At 35.0% G+C, this 25332-nt stretch overlaps 1 protein-coding gene across 8 annotated transcripts in view; it reads left to right on the forward strand.

The window, feature by feature from the left end:
* METTL15 (methyltransferase like 15) overlaps positions 1 to 25332 on the forward strand; it is a 328227-nt gene that overhangs the window by 68648 nt on the left and 234247 nt on the right. For 7 of the 8 annotated variants that reach the window (XR_007404468.1, XR_007404470.1, XR_007404471.1 and 4 more), the window contains exon 3: positions 9589 to 9725. The exons of the other annotated variant lie outside the window; for it this stretch is intronic. Coding sequence is in view for 3 of the 7 variants with exons in the window: in XM_025459823.3 (XP_025315608.1) it covers positions 9589 to 9725 (137 nt within the window). In the remaining 4 variants the exon portion in view is untranslated. The remainder of the gene's footprint in view (positions 1 to 9588; positions 9726 to 25332) is intronic. 8 annotated transcript variants of the gene reach the window in all.

Genomic DNA, 25332 nt, shown 5'->3' on the forward strand with positions numbered 1-25332 from the left:
TAGGGCAGTTTCTACTCACCTGCTTTTATACATATGCATGCATGTACATACACATGTGCCTGCATTGTGGACATATGCACACATGTGCACACAGTGGATTGGACACCAAGACCTATCAAGACCTATATATATATATATATATATGTCTGCTTTGATTTGTGTAAAGTTAATGTTATTTGGAGGCCAAATAGTAGAAAATATTGCCATCATTAGTTTTATTTTAATGCTGATAAGAATTTAATGTTGGGACCATGTTGAAACTGCCATCAGTAAAATAACTTGTGTCCCCTGACCAAAAAAAAAAAAAAAAGTTTGAAAAGAGCATTTGCTGAACATACTGATTAAAGAGCTCAAAATCCCATTATTTTCACATTATTTTTCCAAATACTATAAACAATCTATATTTTTAATAATTCTTAGAAGAAAATACATCTGGCATTCTCAGAAAAAGTGTGTCCAGAATGTGTTATAGGACTTTCTTGATGGTATATATAAAACCTTTTTCTTATTAAACAAGATGCTGGCAGATTGGCATTGTCTGGGCCAGAAAAGTCTGTGAAATTAAGCTTATTGAGACTACTCATGCCATATTATTTTTAGCTATTTGTCTTAATTCAAACATTGTATCTGCAAGCAGATCAAGGAACGGTCCATTGTACATGGCTGGGACTTCTGATTGGAATCCCTCCATGTTACAGATAAGAGCAAACCTATTTAACACCAAGAAAGATGAATAGTCTAATTATTTAGTTTAATATAAGTGTACATACTAATGAAGAGAAATAAGTTTTGTTATGACAAGTAAGGATTTCTGTTGTGAATAGGATGGAATTTAAGCTACAAGATGAAATGTTTGCAGAATTTAGGCAGAATGAGTCATAGTACCACCAATACTCTTGATAAAATGGGAAAAGAGATAAATTTATTGCAATGCATTGATTGTTTTGTTTGTGGTATAACTTTTATGTTCTTTTGAGACTTTTTTTTCCTTTTACATAAGCCCATGTAATAGTTACAAATAAAACAAAATAAGCATGTAGCAGACAGATAGTCAACAGAGCTTGAGAAGACAATAATAAATCAAGGAATTTGGTAGGAAAAATGTTTGTTCAGAGTGTTAGCTGACCATAAGGTCGGTAGCCTTCTATGTTCAGTTATATGTTCTAATTTATTTCCGGCCTGTAGATGCATCAGTTTGACAAATGTCTACCTGTCAGTAGATTAGACAGAGACATAAGTAAAGCCTGAGAGAAGTCAGTGATAGCCTTGCGGGATTCAGTTCCCGGTGGTGGAGCAATAGCTTTGCCTTGGCAATTGCAAATGTTCCAGTGACACCCTATACCAGATAACTGCTTCTAGTGATTTTTTAAAGTCAGAATATCCATTTTATCATATATATCCTATTGTGTCCAAGTCACTAGCTTATTTTTCTTAACATTGGCCTCACTAATTATATCACAGTGCTCCTTTCTGTTGCATTTGGTAAATGTGTGCCAGGTACTGCATTTGGGGTGCAATATCCCCAAAGGCTGCATAATATAAGTTGGATATATGATGAAAATAATTTATCTTATTTTAAAAAAATGTATCAAGGTTTTTGACTAGGATGAACTTCAAAAGTATAATTAGAACTTAGTGTTCTTTAAGTATTTTAGGAAATGAAACTTCTTCCTTCCACTGTGGATTAATGCTGTTATAACTGGCCCTATTACATTTCTGGGTTTCCACCTTTTTATTATTATTTTTCTCTTCAAAATCTCTCCTCAGCAGTGCCCCTCACTTCACTGTTTCAAGTTTACTACAAAGAGTCCCTCTATTCCCACATGGAATTCTCAAACCTTTGTTCTCCCTGTCAAGCTGCCTGTATCTTCTCATACTTCTGATTTTCTCTATTTTAGAGTAAGAAGTTGTTCTGTGGCTGTTCTAACACTAATTGGGAGGTGGCGGAGGCGGAGTAGCAGGGTGGCAGGGAAGAGAAGGAAATGCTTATTTCTGCCTCTATCTCTAATTGTCCTAAGTAAATGGCTCTGATATACTCATCTGTGAAATGGAATTATTTTATGTACCATACAGTCTGTGGTGAGAATTAAATTAGGCCAGCTTTTTAAAGTGTGTGGCATAATGCGTGCTGGCATAGAGTACGTGCACAGTAAATGCCGTCTCCTGTACGCCTAGGTGCTCACATCGCGTGCTTGGTCGTCGTTTCTTACTTCTCACTTCTCCCCTCACTGCTTCTAAACAGTCTGTTAAAAGCAAAGTACTTAGGAGAAAAAAGCAAAGTACTTAGGAGCACAGGTTCAGGAGACAGAATTGTTTTTAAAATCTGTCTGCAACCGACAGTAGCTGTGCCTCACTTCACCTGTCTCTCAGTCTCCCATTTCTCCTGTAAAAGAGTAATAATAATAAGAGTAACATAAAGGGTGGTTTTGAAAATCCCATTTCACTTAACTGTGAATGTGAGTGAATGAGTGAGCGAGTGTGTGTGTGTGTTTCTGCCTATGCATAAAATAATGAATGATGCAGATCTAATATTTGGCACCATTTTTGGTGTAAAATAAGCATTCAATAAGTGTGTTATACGTCGCTATTATCACTACTACTCTCCATTCCTGTTGGCAGGTCAGGCTGTGCGTCCTCTTACCGGGGTGCTTGCTCTATACCATGTCACCACTACATTCTCACAGTCTAATACTCTTGGCAGTTATATTATTATTTGTACTTAAAAAGTCTTCAGAGCTGTTCATTATTTAGCAAGTATGATGCAAATTACTTACCTTGGCCTTTTAGGACTGCCACAAGTTGACTTCACATAACCTTCTAGCATTATTTTCTAGTTCCTTTTTCTCTTTTCCACTCTTTGCTTGTAATACATCCTGCGTTCCAGTCAAACTTGCTCTCGCTCTATATAACATATCCTTTCCATGGATATGTCTATGCCTTTGTTGAGATTTAATTCTCTTTGATTTTGCTTATTTATTTAATGTTTAATATTTAATTTATTTACTGATTATACTTTGTATCATGCATTGTTTGGTGTCTGGGACACAAATGTTTTGACCATCTTCTAGAGGCGTATTCTAGAAAGAAAGAACAATATATTAAAGATACCAACAAGGCCTCCGGCTGAAAACTATGTAAGAGCAATGACCATGACTATTTCGGCCTACTGTCCTGTTTCTAAATCTTAGAATAGAGCTGTGGACATATCAGAATTCTCATAATTGTTTGAGAATACAATTTGAGGGTGGTGCAACAAAGCGAAAAGGTAGAGAAGCCATCAGATAGTTTCACATGTTTGATAATTGCAGGTGCTTTTATTATATATTATAACTGTATGGCTAGAGAACATATTGTAAAATTCATGTGGGAGGAGGGGGAGATAATGTTTGACAGAAATGCAGAGATCAGAATTTGAAGAATAATATTATACCTAGAAATTTAGATCCTGTCATGCAGCTTTGGAGAGTTTTGAGGGGAGGAAGGTCCTATGCTATAATTTAATTTCAGAAAGAAGATCCAGTTAACAGTGTAAGAAGAAGAATCAGAAGTCAGACTGAGGTACTGATATGAGTGTGAGCCTATTGCAGGGGTGAAGCAAAGAAAAAAGGGGGCCTGGATTTAAAATGGGAGCAGAGAAATTTAGAACGTTTTAACATAAAGTCAACTAGCTAACTGAATTTGGAGAATATGGAAGAGTGAGAAGAAAGGGTGCTTTCTGACTTCTGCCCAGCCTTTGAGGTCCAGCTGGATTATAACCTACTCCAATTTTGTCCTTTTCACTACTGATTGAAGTAAATGTGTTTTTTCACTCCCTGTAAAAGGTTATCTATGCTGTTCTTATATTGCTGATTTCTTTTTACTAGTAATTATTTGTGTGCATCTAAATTCCCTCACCAAACTGGAAGGCCCATAACTTAGTATCTCAAGGTATTACCTCTTGTGACCTTATCTCTACTGAATGTTCAGTAAACATGCAGATTATTAATCCATGTCATACATTTTAATTTACCTCCTGAAAAAAAATCCAGAAGATTAAGTATATGCCTGAGACATTTCAGTATTTCAAAATGAAACCTGTTGCAAATAGATGAAGTTTGCCAAAATTCTCTCAAAAACATTTCAATTCTAGAAATTCAAAATTAGTAATTGCCAGAGAAGAAAATATTCATAGGAAGAAATTTTTTCAGTGAAATCAGGCCATATTGTTTCCAAATTCAGATGAGAACTTACTATTAAAAATCTTGCACAGATTGGAAATGACTAATCAACATTAGGAAAATGAAATTGAAGGATCTACCCTCGTGCTGTTCAGGGCTAAAAATGTTTTCATGTCCAATTTTAACAGTGTTGTTCCAGTGTAAAAATTTTGACGATTAGAACTGTTGGATTGGGAAAAACAAAAATCACTTAATTATCTAGTCTGTGCGGTAGAATCTTGAGTGAATCCCTTGATTTCTGTCAATTCTGCCTTCAGAAAGCAGCCTTAACTATATCTTACAGGATATCATATCTGAGAGATGTAAAAGTAGTGCTAAGTATTCTCTAGAGAGAGTAATAGATATAAATGGGACTCAACTTGGATTATTTCTATGGGTCCTTCTAGCTCTACCTACCCATAGGTCTATGATTTAAGTATTTTAATTCTTTGTTTTTAATTTCAAGATCAGTTTGAAAACTGTAACCTGTCAAGAAGTCAGTCATCCCTAGCTGCTGTTATACGTAACGGGTGCATATTTATCTGAGGCCATGCATACAACATAATTGTCTTTGCAATTGAATCCAACAGATTTATTGTCATAAAGTCTTAAAACAATTTAGAATGGTAGAGCAGTGATTGTTTTCAACTGTGTTGGAGGCTGAAGGTGCAAAGTTCCCACATATATCTGTCTTCATAGTAAGAAAAAAACTTTTTCAAAGAATGATTGTTTCAGTGTGATTGTATAATTCCAGTGAAGGAATATTATGAGATAAAGTGGAAAGACCATAGGATCTACGTTTTGGTATCAGCTCTGCCCTCTTTGGGCCCTGGTCTCCTCATAAGTAAAATGAGGAGGTGGAATAAAGAGTGTGTTATGTCCCCCTCAGCTCTGACATTCTGCATCTGTGCCTGTTCATTATCAGAGTCCCAGCTGGTGCTCAGCTCTTCAAGTGTGACTCATCACGGTTCAAGGTGGAACCTAGTCATTTCTGCATATAGAGGACCATGTAGATACAATGTCATTTAGTTGTTTTTGATTAGAAGAGCTACCTAAAATGAGAAATTCTCATTTTCTTATTTCAAATGTAAAGGATTCTGATCAACAAATAAGAACATGGTGCAGTAGAGTTACATAATACTATTAATATCAGATCATAATGTTCTGAAAAAGTTCTTTTCATTAGTGAATCAACTTGTGATATTTGAAACATATTGATGTTAAATGATTCCGAAACATGGATACCCTGTGACTATTTCCTGTGGTCCTGTGGCAATGCACCTGATATCTTGAGGAGTACTTCTAAATCCATGTGCACGAACGAGTATTGCTGTCTTTATCAGAGTTACCTTGGGAAGCTGAGCCCTTTTTCATATCGCATCACTAAATATTTACTAAACATCTACTACTGGGCACTGATGCTGTTAAAATGGAGGCAAAGTTAGAGAATTGTAGTTATGAATCTTCCCTCAAATGTTTATTTTTTCTTTAAGTCACTGTCATTTTGATTCTGAGCCCTTATCTCCCTGTGCTGAGAAGCCGTCAATCTCATTCATGCGCTCTACCCCACATGGGGTATGAGGAGGCCCTGCATCTCATTACTCACCTCATTCCACCCTTAGTTCCCCTTGAGATCCCTTTTGTTGTAACCTGTAAAGGCCCTCTAGGACCTGCTTCTGTGCCAAAGAGGGGTACGGAAATCTCTGGGAGCACTGGGAGCCCTGTGTTGAGGGCCCACCCTCAAAGACAACTTTGAGATCCTATCATCTGTCAGTCATTTCATTAGCCCTGCACCTTCATGGAATTTATTGATCATTCCCATCTCTTCTCTCCTCAATTTCAGTGAAATCTCTCTCTCTTTTCTTTAAAGACACTAACCTACCCAGGATCACTAGTATTGTTTCTGAGCTTTTTTAAGAAATACTAACCGATAGGAAAATGGTTGTTTCCAGATGATAGGAAAGATACTTACTTCTTTGTGCCACACAGAAGTCCTCAGGGAACATATATTCTAAAGCCCTGAATACCTAGGCACCGGCTTGATGGAGAAGGAGGGGGGAGAGAAAGAAAAAAAACACATGTATCTCCAGAGTGATCTTGCTACACAAAGATTAAGACATGGTATCTGAGAGCCTAAGTTCCAGTGGGAATGAGTGATCTATAAAAAAAGTTTTCTAGTATAATTTTTCTAAAGCTATTTCTGCCATGATTTTTTCTATGCCATCCATCCACTTTATGTCTTTCTTTTGCTTGCCCCCTCCCTTTTCTTTTTATTTCTTTCACAAAGGGCACAAAATTTAGAGTTGGTGACACATTGGTTTAGAATTCTCTTGCCCTCACTTCCCAGTAATAGGATTTTAAGCAAGTCACCTTATCTCTCTGCACTTTAATTTTGTACTTGCAAAAATGGGGATAATGCCACTTGTCCATACTTAACTTACGAAGCTTTTGTTAGATCAAGTAGGAAAAACTTTAATGCTTGGTAAACCATAGGTATTGAGCAAATACAGACTTTATTGATTTAATGCAGAAGTAGAGTGGTGGGAGGAAAAAACAGATTTAGAGCCATATATACCAGTATTTAGTTCCTGCATTTGCCACTTATTAGTTTACTATAATCTTAATTTCTGTATGTATATAAATGTAATAACACCTACTCTGTAGTTGTAAGGAGGAAATCAGATAATCTGTGAAGTAAACAGGGGTACATTTTATCCTCTTAGATGAAACAGCTGAGGCTCAGAGAGTTAACACAATTTGGTTAGGGTTATACAGGTCAGAAAGTAACATTGTCAGAATAAACTCTTGGTATCAAATATGAGTTTTATGTTTTAGATAAATCATATCAGGTAATTGTAAAGAAAGAGCTCCAAGTGTGCCTGGGATATAACATATACATATGAATATACAGATGTACATGTAGATGAGACCTACAGAAGCATTGTTTTGAAACATTCAAATTTATTTCTTCTTGTGCATTTGTCTGGTCTTATTTTATCATCAACTTGTACAAATTTAAAAATGTAGTCTTATATCATGTTAATGACTCAGGAGAAGAGAGAGACTAATTGGCTCCCTTTTCAGTTGTAGTGCTGGTTAATTCACAAGGCCTACATTAATGAGCAATGTATATTAGAATTTTAAAACGTCTCGATGACTTCAATCACCTATTAACCTAGGACATATGGTGGGGTTCACTTGTAGTTTTACAAATCCCATGTCTCTCACTTTCCCACTTTGCTTTGTGTTACACTTAACTGGTAATAATTTTTTTTTCCCCCATGGAAACTTCCTGATTGTCAGTACATCTCCAAGGGCATAATCATGATATATTAAAAAATAATCATGTAAATTATAATCATCATCTCACATTTTCCAGAATATTTTTAATGATGAGGATTTTTCTTTTTAATTATTGATTAGAACTTTACTGGCTTGGGATAAGGTAATCATATGCAAATTATTTTATTTGCTATACTCTTAGTTAAGTGCAGGCTTATAACAAGACTTGATATTGGAGCATAACAAGAAAGTAATTTATACTTTTGACTTAGAGAAGTTTTTTGTTTAAATTATGCTAAACCCATAGCAACTTTAAAACTGAGGTATGGTAAGGTGGGAGATTTTTACCTATTCATAGATATGTAAAATAGCTATACAGACTGGGAAAGGAAATTATTTGATCTTGAGATTATAAGTACGTACGTACTCTTAACAACCAGACTTAACCATACGGCTAAGTGTCTGACTCTATCTTGGCTCAGGTCTGGATCTCAGAGTCCTGAGTTCAAGCCTCACTTAAAAAAAATAATAATAATAAATTCAAGTGTTTTAGCATTACCATTTATAATGTTTAAAAGAGTGTGTAGCCATGTCTTTTGTGCCGACAGTGACAGAAGTACAAGCTTAAGTTTTATTGCATACTTACATTAAAAAGCAGTGCTTGCACATTTTCACCACATTTACATCTCTTATAATTTACATCCCTCTCCTTTTCATTTTTGATCTGAAGATTTCCTCCATATTATTTTTCAAGTAACAGGCTAATGTTTTTGAGGACTTGATCAGAGAATGGGACTTAGCATGGTAGCTGGTAGCAAAAAAATCAAAGCATATTGTGTCTTGTTTCTGACCACTCTCCTCAAAATAAATTGTAGCCTTCAGGGCAGGGAAATGTTCAAATCCATTACAGGATATCCCCTTCTTGTGCAATGTACACATTAACTTTAGAAAAGTTGTATGTTTAAATATTTTTAAAACTTTATAGCGTATGTGGTTTTTCATAGTATTCCTTATGATTGGAATGATTATTTTTATTTTCATAATACCAGTAAAGCTTCTTGAAAGGACACATCAGACTACACTTCGAGTGTCTTGACTTTCAAGTCAACCACAATCAATGAACTTATTCAAAAAAAAAAATGAACTTATTCACAAGTATGTTTCTAATGGTCCAGGTCTGGTTTCTTGCCCAACTGAGACCTATTTTCTTAAAAATGTGGCCCAGAAAAATAGCCAAGAAGTTTATTCAAAACCAATTAACTTTACCGTTTTTCTAAAATGATCTAGACATGAAATATAGGTGCCCCTGTACATAATAACCTGTTGGCCTGGTGAAATGATTCCTGGAAGATCTTATACTCTCAAAAGTGCCTTAGTTTATAGGAGCAATTAATATGTCACTTTACCAGTTAGATAGGTATTGATGGTATCTTCTTTCTTCTGACTTTCTTTTTGTTGTCAGAGCCTGGGGAAATCTAAAGACACTGGAATTTTAAGTGTCTTTCCCAAAGATATATAGCTACCTCATGACAAAGCTAGAATTTATCCTCGTTGGTTTGACTTAAGCCTTGAGCCTGTTCCAGTTTAGATTTTTAAAAATTTGTCCTGTGACTATTGTTAGGTATATTCATTCTTTTCCCTCCACCTCACTCCCTCTCTCATTCTTTCTTTGCATTCTTGAATATCTTCCTGTGTAATATAAAGCATTTAGAAAAATTGAGGTAAAGTGAGCCATACTAATTGTAAGCTATTTCCAAATAATGAGAAATTGTTGGAAATACTACTATCAGCCAGGTGCTGGAAAGCATTAAAAAGCTAGGAGCATAATGCTGTGGCCGCTTTGACCTTTGGAGGAAATGTAAATGTGTCTTGAATTGACCAGCCTGTGCCAGAGATGATCATTTTCTGATACCTTGACCATTTCTTCCAGACTTGTCACTCATAATTGATCCAGATCTCATGTATTACAAATTGAACTCTAGGCAAAACAGTTTTAATTGTTTTTCCACTTGCTATCAGCTCTGAAAATCGTTATGTGCTTTTAGAAATTAATGTAGCTAGCAATGAGTATTCATGTTAGGTAGTAATTTTCTCTTTCTGTGTTGGCTAGATTTTTCTAGATATGACATTTGGATCAGGAGGACACACGAGAGCCATTCTACAGAAGGAGTCAGATATTACTCTGTATGCCTTAGACAGAGACCCAACAGCATATGCAATAGCTGAACAGCTTTCAGAATTGTATCCGTAAGTAATACTCTTGTATGATTATTGAATTTTGGTGCTGAGTTATATAGAGCTTGGTTCACTACCTTGGAATTTATTCTGTCTTGTATATTGTTATACTTCACTCTGCTACATATTTTCTCCCTTTTTCCCCTGAAAGAATTAATGTAAATACTATTTATAGTACCACTTTAATGATATTACTGCCTTTATCCTTTCTGAATTCATTAAAATAAATACAAAAGTGACTTATGGCTAAAATTTAAAGATGGATTTAAATCTATCCATGAGTAATATTTTGACAATAGTTTAAGAAATATTTTTTAAAAAAATTTACGAGTTACAGTTTCTAAGAATTTACTGAAATAAATAAGGATGTGAGAATTCTGCAGAATTCCTTTAGAGAAAATTTTGGATAGTAAGTTATGCTCTGTTGTTTAAAAGTTATCAGTCTGAAAAAGGAAAATATCTGGGAGTTAAATTGTCTACAAATACGTAAAAAGCTATTTTCAGGAATAAGGAGTTCTCTCATGCTTTAGAGACTGAAATCAAGAAAATAGATGAGAATTTTAGAGGCAGATTTTGATTTGATATGGACCACAGTTTTTTGCTAGTTGTAACTGTCCAATAATGAAAAGGTATGTTAGATGAAGTAACAAAAATATGACTATGGAAAAGTTTAATCACAAACTAAGGATAGAAAGTTGAATTCCTAATCTAGAACAATATTTCTCAACCTCTCAAGTCCTGAACTCTACAAATCTATCAGTGTGATTAATTTTCACAATAAAAATGTAAATAAATATATCTAGATTTTTGTTTACGACATTAGAGGGTTTAATGGGAGTGCCTGAAATCCATTTGACCCCAGATTATTTTTTTCTAAGAAAAATATGAGGATATGGTTTAGTGATAGTTTTTTGTTTTTGTTTTTGTTTTTTTTTTTTAACATGTCTCTATCATTCTGCAGTGTAACTTAGATGCATCTTCTTTAAGAAGCTCTTGTACTACTAGGGTATTCATGTTTGTGAAACATCTTAGTAGTTCACTTGATTATGACCTAAGCAATCATAGAATAAACATAGGTCTCCATTATATTTCACTATCATAGAAAACTGGATTTTCTTAGATATTATTTCTAAAGGCGATGAGTTCCAGTTCAGTTTTTCCAACGTCTCTTATTCCTCAAATAGTCTCCTTTTCTCAGAAGGATCTTAAAATTTTATCAATTTTCTTGGGTGTAATTTGTTATCTATCAGGAATCTTGAGACTATATTCTCTCTCCAGTTTACAGTTGTAGAAACGATTAGCTTAGACAGGTTAAGTGGTTTGCTTAAAGGCACATATGACTAGAGACAAAGCTGGAGTATGTATCCTGCCGATCTCCTAATAATCGTATCTTCTTATTAAAGTATAGGTGACAGACAGTTTTAGAATAGGCTTAGGTGTACACAACATTTATACACCATTACTCAGTGCTTACAAAGGTACGTATAGTCATCATCTATCACAACACAGCATTATTACAATATTATCGACTCCATTCCCTATGCTGTACTTTTCATCTCTATCATTTATTTATTTATAACTGAGAGTTGGTACTTCTTAGTCCCCTTTACCTATCTCACCCATCCTCCCACCCACCTCTCCTCTGGCAACCATTAGTTTGTTTTCTGTTTTTAAGGGTCTGTTTTTCATTTGTTCATTTTTTTTTTTTTTTACTTTTTTGATTCTTCACATAAATGAAATCATATGATGTTTGTCTTTATCTGTCTCACTTATTTCACTTGGCATTAATACCCTCTACTTCTATCCATGTTGTCACAAACGGCAAGATTTCATTATTTTCTATGGCTTTGTAATATTCTAGCATACATATGTTTTTATTCATCTGTAAGTGGACACTTGGGTTGCTTCCATATCTTTGCTATTGTAAATAATAATGCAGTAAACACAGAGGTGTATATGCACCTCTAATTTCTTTTGAAATTAGTTTCCATTTTCTCTGAGTAAATACTTAGCAGTGGAATTACTAGGTTGCATGATATTTCTATTTTTAATTTTTTGAGGAACTCCATACTGTTTTCCACAGTGGTTGCACCAATTTACATTCCCACCAACAGAACAGGAGCATTTCCTTTTCTCCACATCCTCCCCAAATTGTCTTTTTTTTTTTTTTTAAGATTTTATTTATTTATTCATGAGACACACACACACACACACACATATAGAGAGGCAGAGACACAGGCAGAGGGAGAAGCAGGCTCCATGCTGGGAGCCCCATGCAGGACTCAATCCTGGGTCTCCGGGATCATGCCCTGGGCTGAAGGCAGGCGCTAAACTGTTGAGCCCCCCGGGGATCCCCAACTTGTTATTTTGATGCTTGTCATTTTGATGCTAGCCATTCTAATTGGTGTGAGATGGTATATCATTATGGTTTTGATTTTCATTTCTCTGATGATTAGTGATGTTGAACATTTTTTCATGTGTCTGTTAGACCCCTGTATGTCTTCTGTAGAAAAATCTATTCAGATCCTCTGCCTATTCTTAAATTGGATTGTTTTTCTAGTGTTGAGTTTTACAAGTTCTTTATATATTTCAAACATTAATCCTTTATTGGACATATCATTTGCAAATATCTTCTCTCATTCAGAAGGTTGCCTTTTTCTTTTATTGATGATTTCCTTTGCTGGCAAAAGCTTTTAATTCCCCTCTCTTTGATGTAATCCCTGTAGTTTATTTTTGCTTTTGTTTACCTTGCCTGTAGAGACATATCCATAGTAAATATGTTGCTAAAGTGAATGTCCAAGAGATTCCTGCTTTTGTTTTCTTTTAGGAGTTTTATGGCTTTTAGGTCTCACATTTAGGTCTTTAATCCACTTTGAATTTATTTTTGTGTGTAGTGGTCCAGTTTCATTCTTTGGCACATAGCTGTCCAGTTTCCCCATACCATTTATTGAAAAGACTGTCATTTCCTCATGGTGTATTTATTACCGCCTTTGTGATAGATAGTTGACCATATAATCATGGATTTATTTCTGGGGTCTCTATTCTGTCCCAGTGAGCTATGTGTCCATTTTTGTTCCAGTACCATACTGTTTTTGTTACTATATCTTTGTAGTATATCTTGAAATCCAGTGTTATGATTCCTTTGGCTTTGTTCTTCTTTTTCAAGCCGAATAACCTCATTTTATTAAGTTTTATACTATCTTGACTCCAATCTTATTGAGGCTTTTTTAGTTCATTGATAAGATAATTCTTTGCCAAGTGTAATAAATTAGTTAAGGAATAATAGAATAAATCAAAATAAGGCGGGAAGAAGGAATTAACACAGATAAAAACCAGAATCAAAGAAACTGAAATGAACAAAGAAGAAAGAAATACTAAGTGATCATTCTTTGAAAATAGCAAAATTCCTTTACAGCCTGATTATTAAGGAAAAAAACAAGTGATCAAAAACATACGATTAAATTTGAAGAGGACACCAACCATATATACAAGATAAGTTAATCATAAGATAATATAACCATAACCATACAACCATAATTATAGCAAGTGTAACCTTAATGAAATGAATAATGTCCTAGCAAATATAAATTATTAAAATTGACTGAATAATTATAAAACTTTAATAGGTTGTTACCATAAAAGACATAAGAAAAGTAACTAGAGTAAATAGAATAATGCACCATGACTAGACTTGCAATTGTTACCTAGCTCTTAAAAAAAGAGAAAAGAGCATTCATTGCTTTTTATACTATTCTTGATCATGGTAAATATGTAAAGCCCTTTCAGTTCATTTTATATTGAATCCAGCATAGTTTTAATACTTAATCCTGCTAGAAGTAATAAAAAAGAAAAAAGAGAAAAAGTCTAATCTCACTGAAGAATATAAATTCAAAATTCAAAAGGAAATACTAACATATCTAATTCATATGTCATTACATTAAATTAAAAGAATAATACCTACGGCCTAATTAAAAGAATACCTAATAATACCTAAAGAATACAGAGATGGCTCCAGGTTAGACAGCCAATCAATGGCAGATTGATATGCATGATTATAATCAGTTAGCTATTCTTATTAAAATCTCTATGTTGGGCAGCCCAGGTGGCTCAGCGGTTTAGCGCCTGCCTTCAGCCCAGGGCGTGATCCTGGAGACCCAGGATCAAGTCCCACATCGGGCTCCCTGCATGGAGCCTGCTTCTCCCTCTGCCTGTGTCTCTGCCCCTCTCTCTCTCTCTCTCTCTCTCTCTCTCTCTCTGGGTCTCTCATAAATAAATGGATAAAATCTTTAAAAATAAATAAATAAAATCTCTATGTTAAACAGGAATATAAATAAACTACTTAAATGTAAAATATCCTATTACTGAAGGACAAACAGCAATTATTTTCCCAAAAGGTGAAATACTATAACAATTTAAGTCAAAATCGGGGTGTAAATCTGGATTAATTTCTATTAATATTCCAGTCAGTAGTTTTGGGACTTCTGGCATAAAAAGTTAGAAAGTAAAGGTTAAAATACTATTCTATAATGATTTAACCAAAAGACTTGTAAAATTAATAAGATGATATAATAAGACGGTTAGATAAAAATTTTAAAATATACTCACCAGTAAATACTTGGAAAGGGAAATAGGAAAAAAAAATCCATTCTCAAAAAAAAAGTACCTAAAACTATATAGAATATTTAGTAATAAATTTAAGAAAGGCATAGTTCCAAATTAAAAAATAACTTTATGATTTTATTAAAGGATATACAAGATCAAACAACAGAAAACACATTTGTTTTGGTGTAGTATGAATTAATATTTAAAAAGTTCAGTTCTCCAAATTTAATATACTTCCAGGAATTATCTTAATTGATTTAACTTTAACTGATGTATACTTGTTTTTTCAATTTATACAATATTGTTAAGTATGTATGGCTAGGAATGTGACAAGATGTCTTTGGGGAAATAAGTGAGGGGAAACTTGCTTTACCAGATGTCAGATCATATTATAAAATCACTGTAATGAAATCAGTATAATATTGGCACAAGAAAAGGTCAATAGATTAGCAGAAGACAGAATCCAGATATAGATCCAACAATATAATAGGTATATACTACCCTGTAAAATAATTTAATAGAAGACGAAGATAGTTCAATTCTTTGAGAAAATAATGCCTTACTAAATAAATGGTGTTGGTACAATGCTCATTGAACTTAACATAAAATGAGCCCCTCCTGTTTTGAGTCAGATTCAAAAACAACTTCCAGATAGGGTAAATATGTATGATAAATTGAAAGTGAATATTCTATAAGAAAATTGAAGAGAGGGACACCTGAGGGGGCTCAGCGGTTGAGTGTCTGCCTTTGGCCCAGGGCATGATCCCAGGATCTGGGATCGGTCCCACATCGGGCTCCTTGCAGGGAGGCTGCTTCTCCCTCTGCCTCTCTCTGTGTCTCCCACGAATAACTAATAAAATCTTTAAAAAAAAATTGAAGAGATTGTTTAGACAATCTCAGGGTAAGAACGTTTATTAAGATTACAAATCATAAATCTATAAAATTAAATATTAGAAATATCTAATATTTTATACAGTTTTAAAGATATATGGCTAAAATAATATGGTATATTTTCCCGAACAGTTATTTTGGGAAAGGAAATGTTAGTAATATAGAGACTAGGAACAGGATTGACATTCTAGGGAAGGAAAATATGTTTTTCCTCTACCCTCTTAAATTCAGAGCTGGAGCAGATTAACAAGAGAAAGTGCATACACCTTTAAGTTTCATGTGACATAGGAGCCTCCATAAGGATGTGAAGACCCTTAGACATGGTTACACCTGATTATTTCTCTATTAGGTTTGATGAAGAGTAGAGAATTATGGAAAAATATGATAGCACAAAGGTTATGAGCTAAGTGTAGTAAATGGGGAAACTTAGCAAGCCACATCCATTCAGATTCTTCTTGTCCCTTCATCTTGAGAGATAACAAGGCTTCTTTCCTCTGCATATGGGGAGGGCATCTCTCACCTGAGGGTCTCATGACCCGCTTCAGGAGAAGGTCAGCAAGTCCTTCCTTTTTGTGCTGTTTCTCAAATTCCTTCGGTGCTATATTTTGAGGTAGCATGACCAGAACCCCATCGATATTTATCATGTAGGAAGAGTTTTTCCAAAACTGATGAGACAACAAAATCTAATTTGGAAAATGAGCAAAAAAAAAAAGTATGGGAGGATAATTTATAGAAGATTAAGGTATGAAAGGATGTTCAACATCAGTAGCAGTGATGAGGGAAGTGAAATGAAAATAGTAATGGTTAATACTTTATACTTATCAGACTAGAAAGAATAGTTTTGAAAATGAGGATATGGGGAAAAGACTATTCCTCCATTTCTTGTGGACACCTTTTGATATTAAAAAATACATAACATCTCATTTAAGTAAAAGAATCAATATCTAACAATGCATATCTTAGTTATCATAGACTTTGTGCATGCAGTGTTTGTATATATAATCATGGAGAAGTTGAGAAAGAAGGAATTGTAGAGAGAGGTATGGAGAAAGGGAAAACTGGTTACAAAAGAGAACCCCAGAGATTGCACGATCACATTTCTGCATAATATGGAAAGTAGAAAGTGCCAAGCAATGCTATATATTATTTATAAATACCTATATATGTAGTTGCAGTACAGGAATACCCATGAGAGAGAAAAACACAAAATTGCCTAGGGATTATTTCTGGGGATAATGGATGGGTGGATGGATGGATGGATGGATGGTTGGAAGAATTGAGCATATTAGATGATTATCTTCTTAACAATACATGTGTAGTTACAATTGATAGTAAGGTGAACAAAAAAAAGGAAACATTTTGTCATTTCAGTATATCTTTTGAGGAAATGTACTAATTTCTTTCTTTCATTTATTTATTTTGCTGTTGTCAAAGAGGAGCTTATGCTTCTCCATAAAAATCCCATGTTCTTGACTCTGTCAAAACGAAACCAAAAATAGAAACTAACATTTTCAAGGAAAACTAAGAAATTCGTGGGAAGGCTGAATTTTAGGCTAACCCATTTTAGGTCTTTCAAAAAAGATGGCATGTCAGATCACCTGTTTTGTTTTGTTTTGTTAAAGATTTTATTTATTTTATTTATGAGAGACACACAGCGAGAGAGAGAGAGAGAGAGAGAGAGAGAGAGAGAGGCAAAGACACAGGCAGAGGGAGGAGCAGGCCCCACGCAGGGAGCCCGATGTGGGACTCAATCCCAGGTCTCCAGGATCACACCGTGGGCTGAAGGTGGCGCTAACCTTGGAGCCACCCAGGCTGCCCTCACCTGTTGTTTGAAAACTGAAACTTTTCCCCATTGCCTCTGAAGACTATAAGAGAGAAAACACATTTAAATTGGAACAGTGGGGCCTTTGCCAGAGTGGAAGATGGATGTTAGAAGACAATTTTTTTAAACATTTTCAGGAATAAAATGTGCTCCGTATACTGAGTTTGGAGAATATTGACATACATAAAGAAAAAATAAAAATCATAATTGATTCTCTCATTTGACTGTGATTTTAAGATTATAAAAAAAATTTAAAAAACTTGTTATTTTCAAGTTTATAAAAGCAGAGAGCTCATTGGTATAAATTTATAATATACAGAAAAATATAAAGAAAAAAATTGATGTAACTTATTATTCCATCACCTTCATCAGTAGTAATGATTTTGTGTATTTCATTCCATTTTTTTAATTATCAATATTTCATTATATTATACATACTATTTCTTGATTTTACTTTCTTGGGTATTTTTGCTTTTTATACTTCTAAAGTGTTAGAATATATTGGCCAAGTTTATACATTTTGATCGTGTTAAATATATAATTAATTAATTTAGAAAGAATTGACGTATTTATTCTATATCCCAATCCAGGAGCATTATATGCTTTCCATTTATTACAGAATTTTGTGCTTCTCATTAATATTTACTCTTTTTTAAAAAAGATTTATTTACTTAGAGAGAGAGAGAGCATGGGCACATGTGTGAGCTGCAGGTGGACAGAGTGGGGGAGAATGAATCCCTAAGCAGACTCTCTGCTGAGCGTGGAGCCCAATCTGGACTCCAGGACTATGAGATCATGACCTGAGCTGAAATCAAGAGTTGGACACTTACCCGACTGAGACACCCAGGCATCCCTTAATATATTTTCTTGATTAACATGATAAAATACAGAAAAGTCTGAGAAGAAAATTAAAATAACTCTCAATCCCACTACCAGTGTTACCAGTTTGGTATATTTCTTTCCTTCTAATCATTTTGGTTATATGTTTATGCATTCAACATGCATACATATATATTTTATAAAATTTGATTATATTTATACATTATCAGATTATCATATATTATACATTATACATGCAGATTATTATATATCATTACATGTATTTTATTATCGCATTCATATTTCATTACATTATCTTAAAGAATAATTTTTTTGAGGGGCATCTGGGCGGCTCAGTCATTTAAGCATCTGCCTTTGAATCAGGTCATGATCCCAGGGTCCTGGGATGGAGCCCCAAGCCAGGATCCCTGCTCAGCGAGGAGTCTGCTTCTCCCTCTCCTTCTGCCTCTCCCCCTGCTTGTGCTTGCTCTCCTTCTCTCACTCTGTCAAATAAATAAATAAATCTTAAAAAAATAACAATTCGGTTGGTTGTAAAGTATTTCCTTCACATAATTATTACTTAATTTATAAGAATTCTAACTCTACTGTAGTCTTATCCATGTCCATTTTACTGCTATTTTAAATCTTTCTATGCTATATTATTTTAGATGCCTTCCTATAAACAACAAATACCAGATGTATTTTGTGTAAACAAATCTGAGTATGTTTTCTGTAAAAGGATAATTAATTCAGGATATGCTTGCATTCTTTCTATGTCATCTTGTTTTCGTTTTTGTGTTTTATTGAAATTTTCTTTGGCTTTTAAAATTTATTTTGTCCCCGAATATTTAGTTTGCCTTCTCTATACCAATTTTGATGACATACCTTTTCTTTTTTATTTACTACTAGCTGATGTTAGTTTTTTTTTTTTTTTAAGATCTTATTTATTTGAGAGACAGAGAGAGAGAGTGAGCATGAGTGTAAGAGTGGCAAAGAGTGGGGTGAAGGGTGAGGGGACAGACTCCTGCTGAGCAGGACCCTGAGATTATGACCAGAGCCGAAGGCAGATGCTTAACCAACTGAGCCACCCAGGCGCCCCTGATGTTAGTGATCAAACATATTTAAACAATTTTTTAAATAAATAGAGACAAAGCTGGGACATGTATCCTGCCCATCACCTAATAATCGTATGTTTTTATTGAAGTATAGGTGACATGCAGTGTTAGGATAGGCTTAAGTGTACACCCCATTGCTTGTCCTTTAAACTGTTACCTTGGATTTATTCATTAATATCAACTATTATGATAATTATTAGTTAGCATTTGCATTGCTTGGCATCATATCTAAAATAATTATTTATACTTCAATCCACTTAATTCATTTCAGTGCACTTCACTGGTCTTTTTTTTTTAAGATTTATTTGAGAGAGAGAGAGAGCACATGTACATGTTTGTACATGCAAGTGCGGGGAGAGGTGGAGGGAAAAACTGTGCAGGCAAACTCCTGTTGAGTGCACAGCCCCAGGTTGGGCTTGATCTCAGGACCCATGAGATCAGGACCTGAGCCAAAACCAAGAGCCTGGCACTTAATCGACTGAACCATGCAGGCGCCCCACTACTAGGCTTTTCATACTACAGTTCCTATTTTGAATTCTCATGTGGGCTTCTATCTCAGTCAAGCGATTACATCTTTAAGTAGTTTTGCTAGAAATATGAAAAGGGGAAACACTTCTGCCTTTGTCTACAGAGACTGTGTCATTCATGGTAATAACTTGATTTAGTAACACATTTTGGGTATTTTATGGATATTACTCTTTCTCTGCTGACATGTAGTGTTGAGGAGAAGTCTGAGGTCAACTCAGGTTCTTTTTTCCCCTCTAAGTTAATGTTTCTCATTCTCCCCCCCGGACTGGATGCTTACTAGATATACTTTTGGACTGTTTTTGATATTCATAAAATTCATTAAGAAATATCACTGATTAGTCTGTTTTGGTTAATTTCCCATGTTCTCTGTGAACAGTTTTGACCTATGGATGAAGTTTTTTCTCTGCTAAGGACTTATTGTGTTACTTAGCTCCCCACTCTTTTTCCCCACTTTCTAACCTTTGAATGCTTTTTATTTGTTGATTGGAGTTGTATTATCTGTCTACATGACTTTTATGACTTTTCAGTGTTTTCTGCTACTTTTCCTTTTCCTTGCTATTCTAGGAAATCTATGTTACAGATTTGGGTTTCTACAGTGTTGATTGTGATTTTTATTGACTCTTATTGAAGTTTTAATTCAGGTATTGGAAATTATCTTTCCCTGTAACCACATCTAATTTGTTTACCTGATCTTTTCTGCCAATTCCTTTTGATTTCCTCTTGTTTTGTTGTCTCATTTTTATGTTTTATTTAGTAGCCAGCAGACCTTTCTTGAAACTCATAGAATTCCAATTCTGCTTTTTTTGTACCAGATCTTTTTCAAAACTATGCTTTGCTCTGTATCTTGAGTAGAAAATTTTCATTCTTTTTCTCTTCCAGGATCTTCTCATAAGCTCCATCTTGGTCATGTATTTGCATATGTAACTTTTACTGTTTACATAGGGCTTTTTTTTTTTTTACCTGCTTATTGTTCAGTTATGTGGGGTTAGAATTTTCACTTTAGATTTCAAGCTAGAAAATTACTTGAGGTACACAGTCCCACTGCAAACATTTGAACATTTTGGAATCCTTTCCTAGGATCTGCTAATAGGAAGAGAATTCTCTTTTCTTATTCTTGCTGGAAAACGCAGTTCATAAAAGCTACTGCTCCCATAATCTATTACTTTTGTGGGTTTCCCAGGCTTACCATTCTAGAGAGATTTTTCATATCCAGGGTACTTTTTGACAGGACCTATCCATTTTTGCCCTTGGTGTTTTACGTTATATGAGTTGTTAATCCCTAAAAAAATGTAGTAATAAAGGTGTTTGTGCCTGGACATGGGGAAGTGGCAGGGCAAAATGACCGAGTTGCTTCAGAGTATTCCTGTCTATACAGTTTAAATAATCCCTTCAGGGGCTTTTGTGTGTGTGTGTGTGTGTGTGTGTGTGTTTCCAAGGCAATGAGTATGAATGGAACATTATTAACCTTTTAACTGTCTCTGCTACCTTGAATCAGGCTATCTCTAGTCTTACCTTTAGTAAGAAGATATATTTTTCCTGTACTCTGCTACAGTTTTGAGAGTTATTGATACTATTTGAACTTCTGTTGTTTTGTTTGCTTTTAGAGAAGATTAAATAGGTATCAATAGCTGACCTTCATATTTTTAATTAAAGTTTGTTCCATGGTCATTAAAATGGTCAGTTACAGGGGCACTTTGGAGACTCAGTTGGTTAAGTGTCCAACTCTCTTGGTTTCAGCTCAGGTCATGATCTCATGGTCATGGGATCGAGCCCCATGTAGGGCTTGGTTCTCAACATGCATCTGCTTAAGATTCCCTTTCTCCTTCTCCCTCTGCCCCTTCCCTTGTCCTGCCCTTTTCCTTGCCCATGTTCTCCATTTCTTTAAAATAAATAGATAAGTAAAATCTTTTAAAAAATTGGATAGTTATATTTACTTGTATGACATGATCTAGTCTAAATTACCCATATGATCTCTTCTAAGTTGTATAGTTTATTCTCTGGCATTGAAGTTTACCATTTATTTTTTTCTCTTTTTACACCATCATTTCTTATTTTTGGTTAAATTCACATAGGAAGCCAGGGCAAAGGCAAATCTAGACCTCATAGCATCAGGCTTGCTACTTGTGTTCTTTCTACCACTCCATAATATTTTTGTTTATTTTTACATTTTTTTATTTAAATTCAATTTGCCACCATAGAGTATAACATCCAGTGTTCATCCCATCAAGTGTACCCCTCAGTGCCCATAGTCCAGTCACCCCATTGCCCACCCAACACCCCTTCCACAACCCTTTGCTTGTTTCCCAGAGTTAGGGGTCTTTCATGGTTTGTCTCCCCCTCCAATTTTTCCCCATTCAGTTTCCCTCCTTTCCCTTATAATCCCTTTCACTATTTCTTATATTCCACATATGAGTTGAAACCATATGATGATTGTCTTTCTCCATTTGACTTACTTCACTCAGCATAATACCCTCCAGTTCCATTCACGTCGAAGCAAATGGTGGGTATTTGTCATTTCTAATGGCTGAGTAATATCCCATTGTATACATAGACCACATCTTCTTTATCCATTCATCTTTCAATGGACACTGAGGCTCCCTCCACAGTCTGGCTATTGTGGCCATTGCTGCTAGAAACATCGGGGTGCAGGTGTCCCGGCGTTTCATTGCATCTGAATCTTTGGGGTAAATCCCCAACAGTGCAATTGCTGGGTCGTAGGGCAGGTCTATTTTTAACTCTTTGAGGAACCTCCACACAGGTTTCCAGAGTGGCTGCACCAGTTCACATTCCCACCAACAGTGCAGGAGGGTTCCCTTTTCTCCGCATCCTCTCCAACATTTGTGGTTTCCTGCCTTGTTAATTTGCCCCATTCTCACTGGTGTGAGGTGGTATCTCATTGTGGTTTTGATTTGTATTTCCCTGATGGCAGTGATGCGGAGCATGTTCTCATGTGCTTGTTGGCCATATCTAGGTCTTCCTCCGTGAGATTTCTGTTCATGTCTTTTGCCCATTTCATGATTGGATTGTTTGTTTCTTTGCTGTTGAATTGAATAAGTTCTTTAAAGATATGTCATTTATCTGATATGTCATTTGCAAATATCTTCTCCCATTCTGTAGGTTGTCTTTTGGTTTTGTTGACTGTTTCTTTTGCTGTATAGAAGCTTTTTATTTTAAGTCCCAATAGTTCATTTTTGCTTTTGTTTCCCTTGCCTTCATAGAAGTATCTTGCAAGAAGTTGCTGTGGCCAAGTTCAAAAGTGATGTTGCCTGTGTTCTCCTTTAGGATTTTGATGGATTTTTGTCTCACATTTAGATCTTTCATCCATTTTGAGTATATCTTTGTGTCTGGTGTAAGAGAATGGTCTAGTTTCATTCTTCTGCACATGGCTGTCCAATTTTCCCATACCACTCCATAATATTATACTAGAAGCAATTTAGTCTTATTCTGTAGCAGAGCCAGTACTCATACCCAGGCATTTTGTTTCCAGGGTCAGTGTAAAAATGATGCAAAGGAATACACTATCTTAAACAGCCCTATCTACCTAAAATTTAGACTGCCAAGATATGAGACACAGCTGTTATTAATCTTACAAACCATAGGAGGTCAGTTCTGCTATGCACCATCAAAGTGAAAGAATTTTTATAAATATAAACAAGCATTAAAAAAGCAACTTGGAAAAATTAACTAGACCAGTTTGAATTGTTGTTGATGGTCTGTCACCTTTTCACTATGTTTGGCAGTATAATCATTACTAAAATGAGATCTTATATTTTGCCCCACTGAATACTATTAAATACGACCTTTACGCAAGGAATATCTTCCTTACAGGATGAAAATATTTGGGGAGATGAAAGTATGTGATATTCTGGTATACTAAACGTTTAGTTCCAAGGCTTGAGAAAACATGTACAAAGTAGTTTTTAGGCAGTCTGGCTGTTCTGGTGGTTCCAGGGGGATGAGGACACAGTCCATGCCTTCACAGGGCTCATAATGTAAATGGAAAATTGATAAGACCAGATAATTCCACCGTTATTTTATTGCAGTTGTGATCATGGCTAAGAATGAGTATAGTATGTTCTAGGAGCAGTATGTTCCAGTCTAGTCTGTAATATCTAGAAACCTACCTGAGTATGTGAATTTAAGACAAGACCTGAAGGATAAGTGACTGTTAGCCAGGTAAAGAGGAAGGGGTTAATTAGCAAGAGTGAGCATAGAGAGAACAGAATATTCAATGGTATTTAGCAGAAAAGAGAATGTAAATGAAGGGACTATAAAATGAGCAGTGTGAAAGAATGGATGGGAGAGAAGTGGAATGGATAGACAAGTAAACTAGAGCCAGATCATACAACGCCTTGTTAAGGATTTTGGACTTCAAGAGCAATGAGAAGGTACCAATGTGCTGAAACAGGAAACTGACATGATCATATGTGCATTTTTAACAGATTATTCTGCCTGAAGAATATGGGTAGTAAGAGGGTAAAATCAGAAAAGATTTAGTGAGAACAGTTAAAAGGCTAGGAATTTCCACTCTGTGTGAAAGCTGGTGGTGGATGGGTCTTGAAGATTTCCTTTTTCTGATCTTCCTATTAGAAATTTTACTTTGCTCTGATGGTTCATGGCCTCCCCTTTAATGGGATTCTAAGAAATTAAAAGAATTCATTTCAAGGTAAACTTATATTGCATGTTTATAGGTGACATTTAAGTTAATATTGTGATATTAAATTTTAAAAAGAGCCTTCAAGAATTCCCACTCATCTGACTCAGCCGATGTAGGGTAGGAGACAAGGAATGAGTTAATTCAATCCTACCATGTCCCAAGTCCTACATAGTATTTGCATTCTTACCAAAGACTTTGAATAATTGCCTTTCCTCCAGAATTTGTCCCACCTCTTATTTTTCCTCTCCTGAGGAACAGCACCACCTGGGAAACATACATTTTTATTGGGTGAATGAACCCAGGCACTAGTCTTACTTAACCATTACGTTTTCCTTACCCCTTGTGTGTAATCATGTAATCAGCAGTAAGGGTTTTTAGTTCTACATCAAGACTTGGCAACTTTAATAGATGACCTCTCTTTTCCTGCTTCACCATAGAGCTCTGAAACACGCACAGACTGCTGCTTTTTCTGAATTCCAGCTCTGCCCTAAAACCTTGGGTACATTACTTAACCTTCTTTTCAGCTTTAAGATTACAATAATAATAGTACCTACCTCTTAGGAATGTAGTGAGGGTTGGACTTAAAACACTGTTTAGTATATCCTTTCAGTGAGTCATGAAGTCTTTTTTTGGGTCTTGACCAGCATTTTGTGGAATGGAATGGAATGGAAAAGAATAGGAAATATAGTATATCACATGAAATTAAATATAAGTATTGTTTCCAATGAAATATGTCTGTGTATGCAGAGATACATATGTGTGGCATATTTATATATATACACATAGATATATATATTGTATGTTTTTATTTTTAAAATTTTATTTTAATTCCATTTCCTTAACAATGTAATATTAGTTTCAGGTGTACATGATAGTGATTCAACAATTCCACATATGACAAGTGTACTCCATAATCCCGTGACCTATTTAATTATATATTGTATTTTTGTATATGACATTGCAGTGAAACTGTGTTTTTGAGTACGTATCTTGATCGAAATTTTTTTAAAACTACTTTCCTATATGACTACATTCCACATATTCACATTGTATACTAAATGTTCACGGAAGACAGAAACCCCAATGTATGCCCATAGCCCTAGAATCTGGCTGTGTGCTTGAAATACATAATATGGAAGCTAACAAGTATTTGTTTATGGCTCACACAAAACGAAACCACTGGTG

Source organism: Canis lupus, chromosome 21 (assembly GCF_003254725.2).
Source record: "Canis lupus dingo isolate Sandy chromosome 21, ASM325472v2, whole genome shotgun sequence".
NCBI lineage: Eukaryota > Metazoa > Chordata > Mammalia > Carnivora > Canidae > Canis > Canis lupus.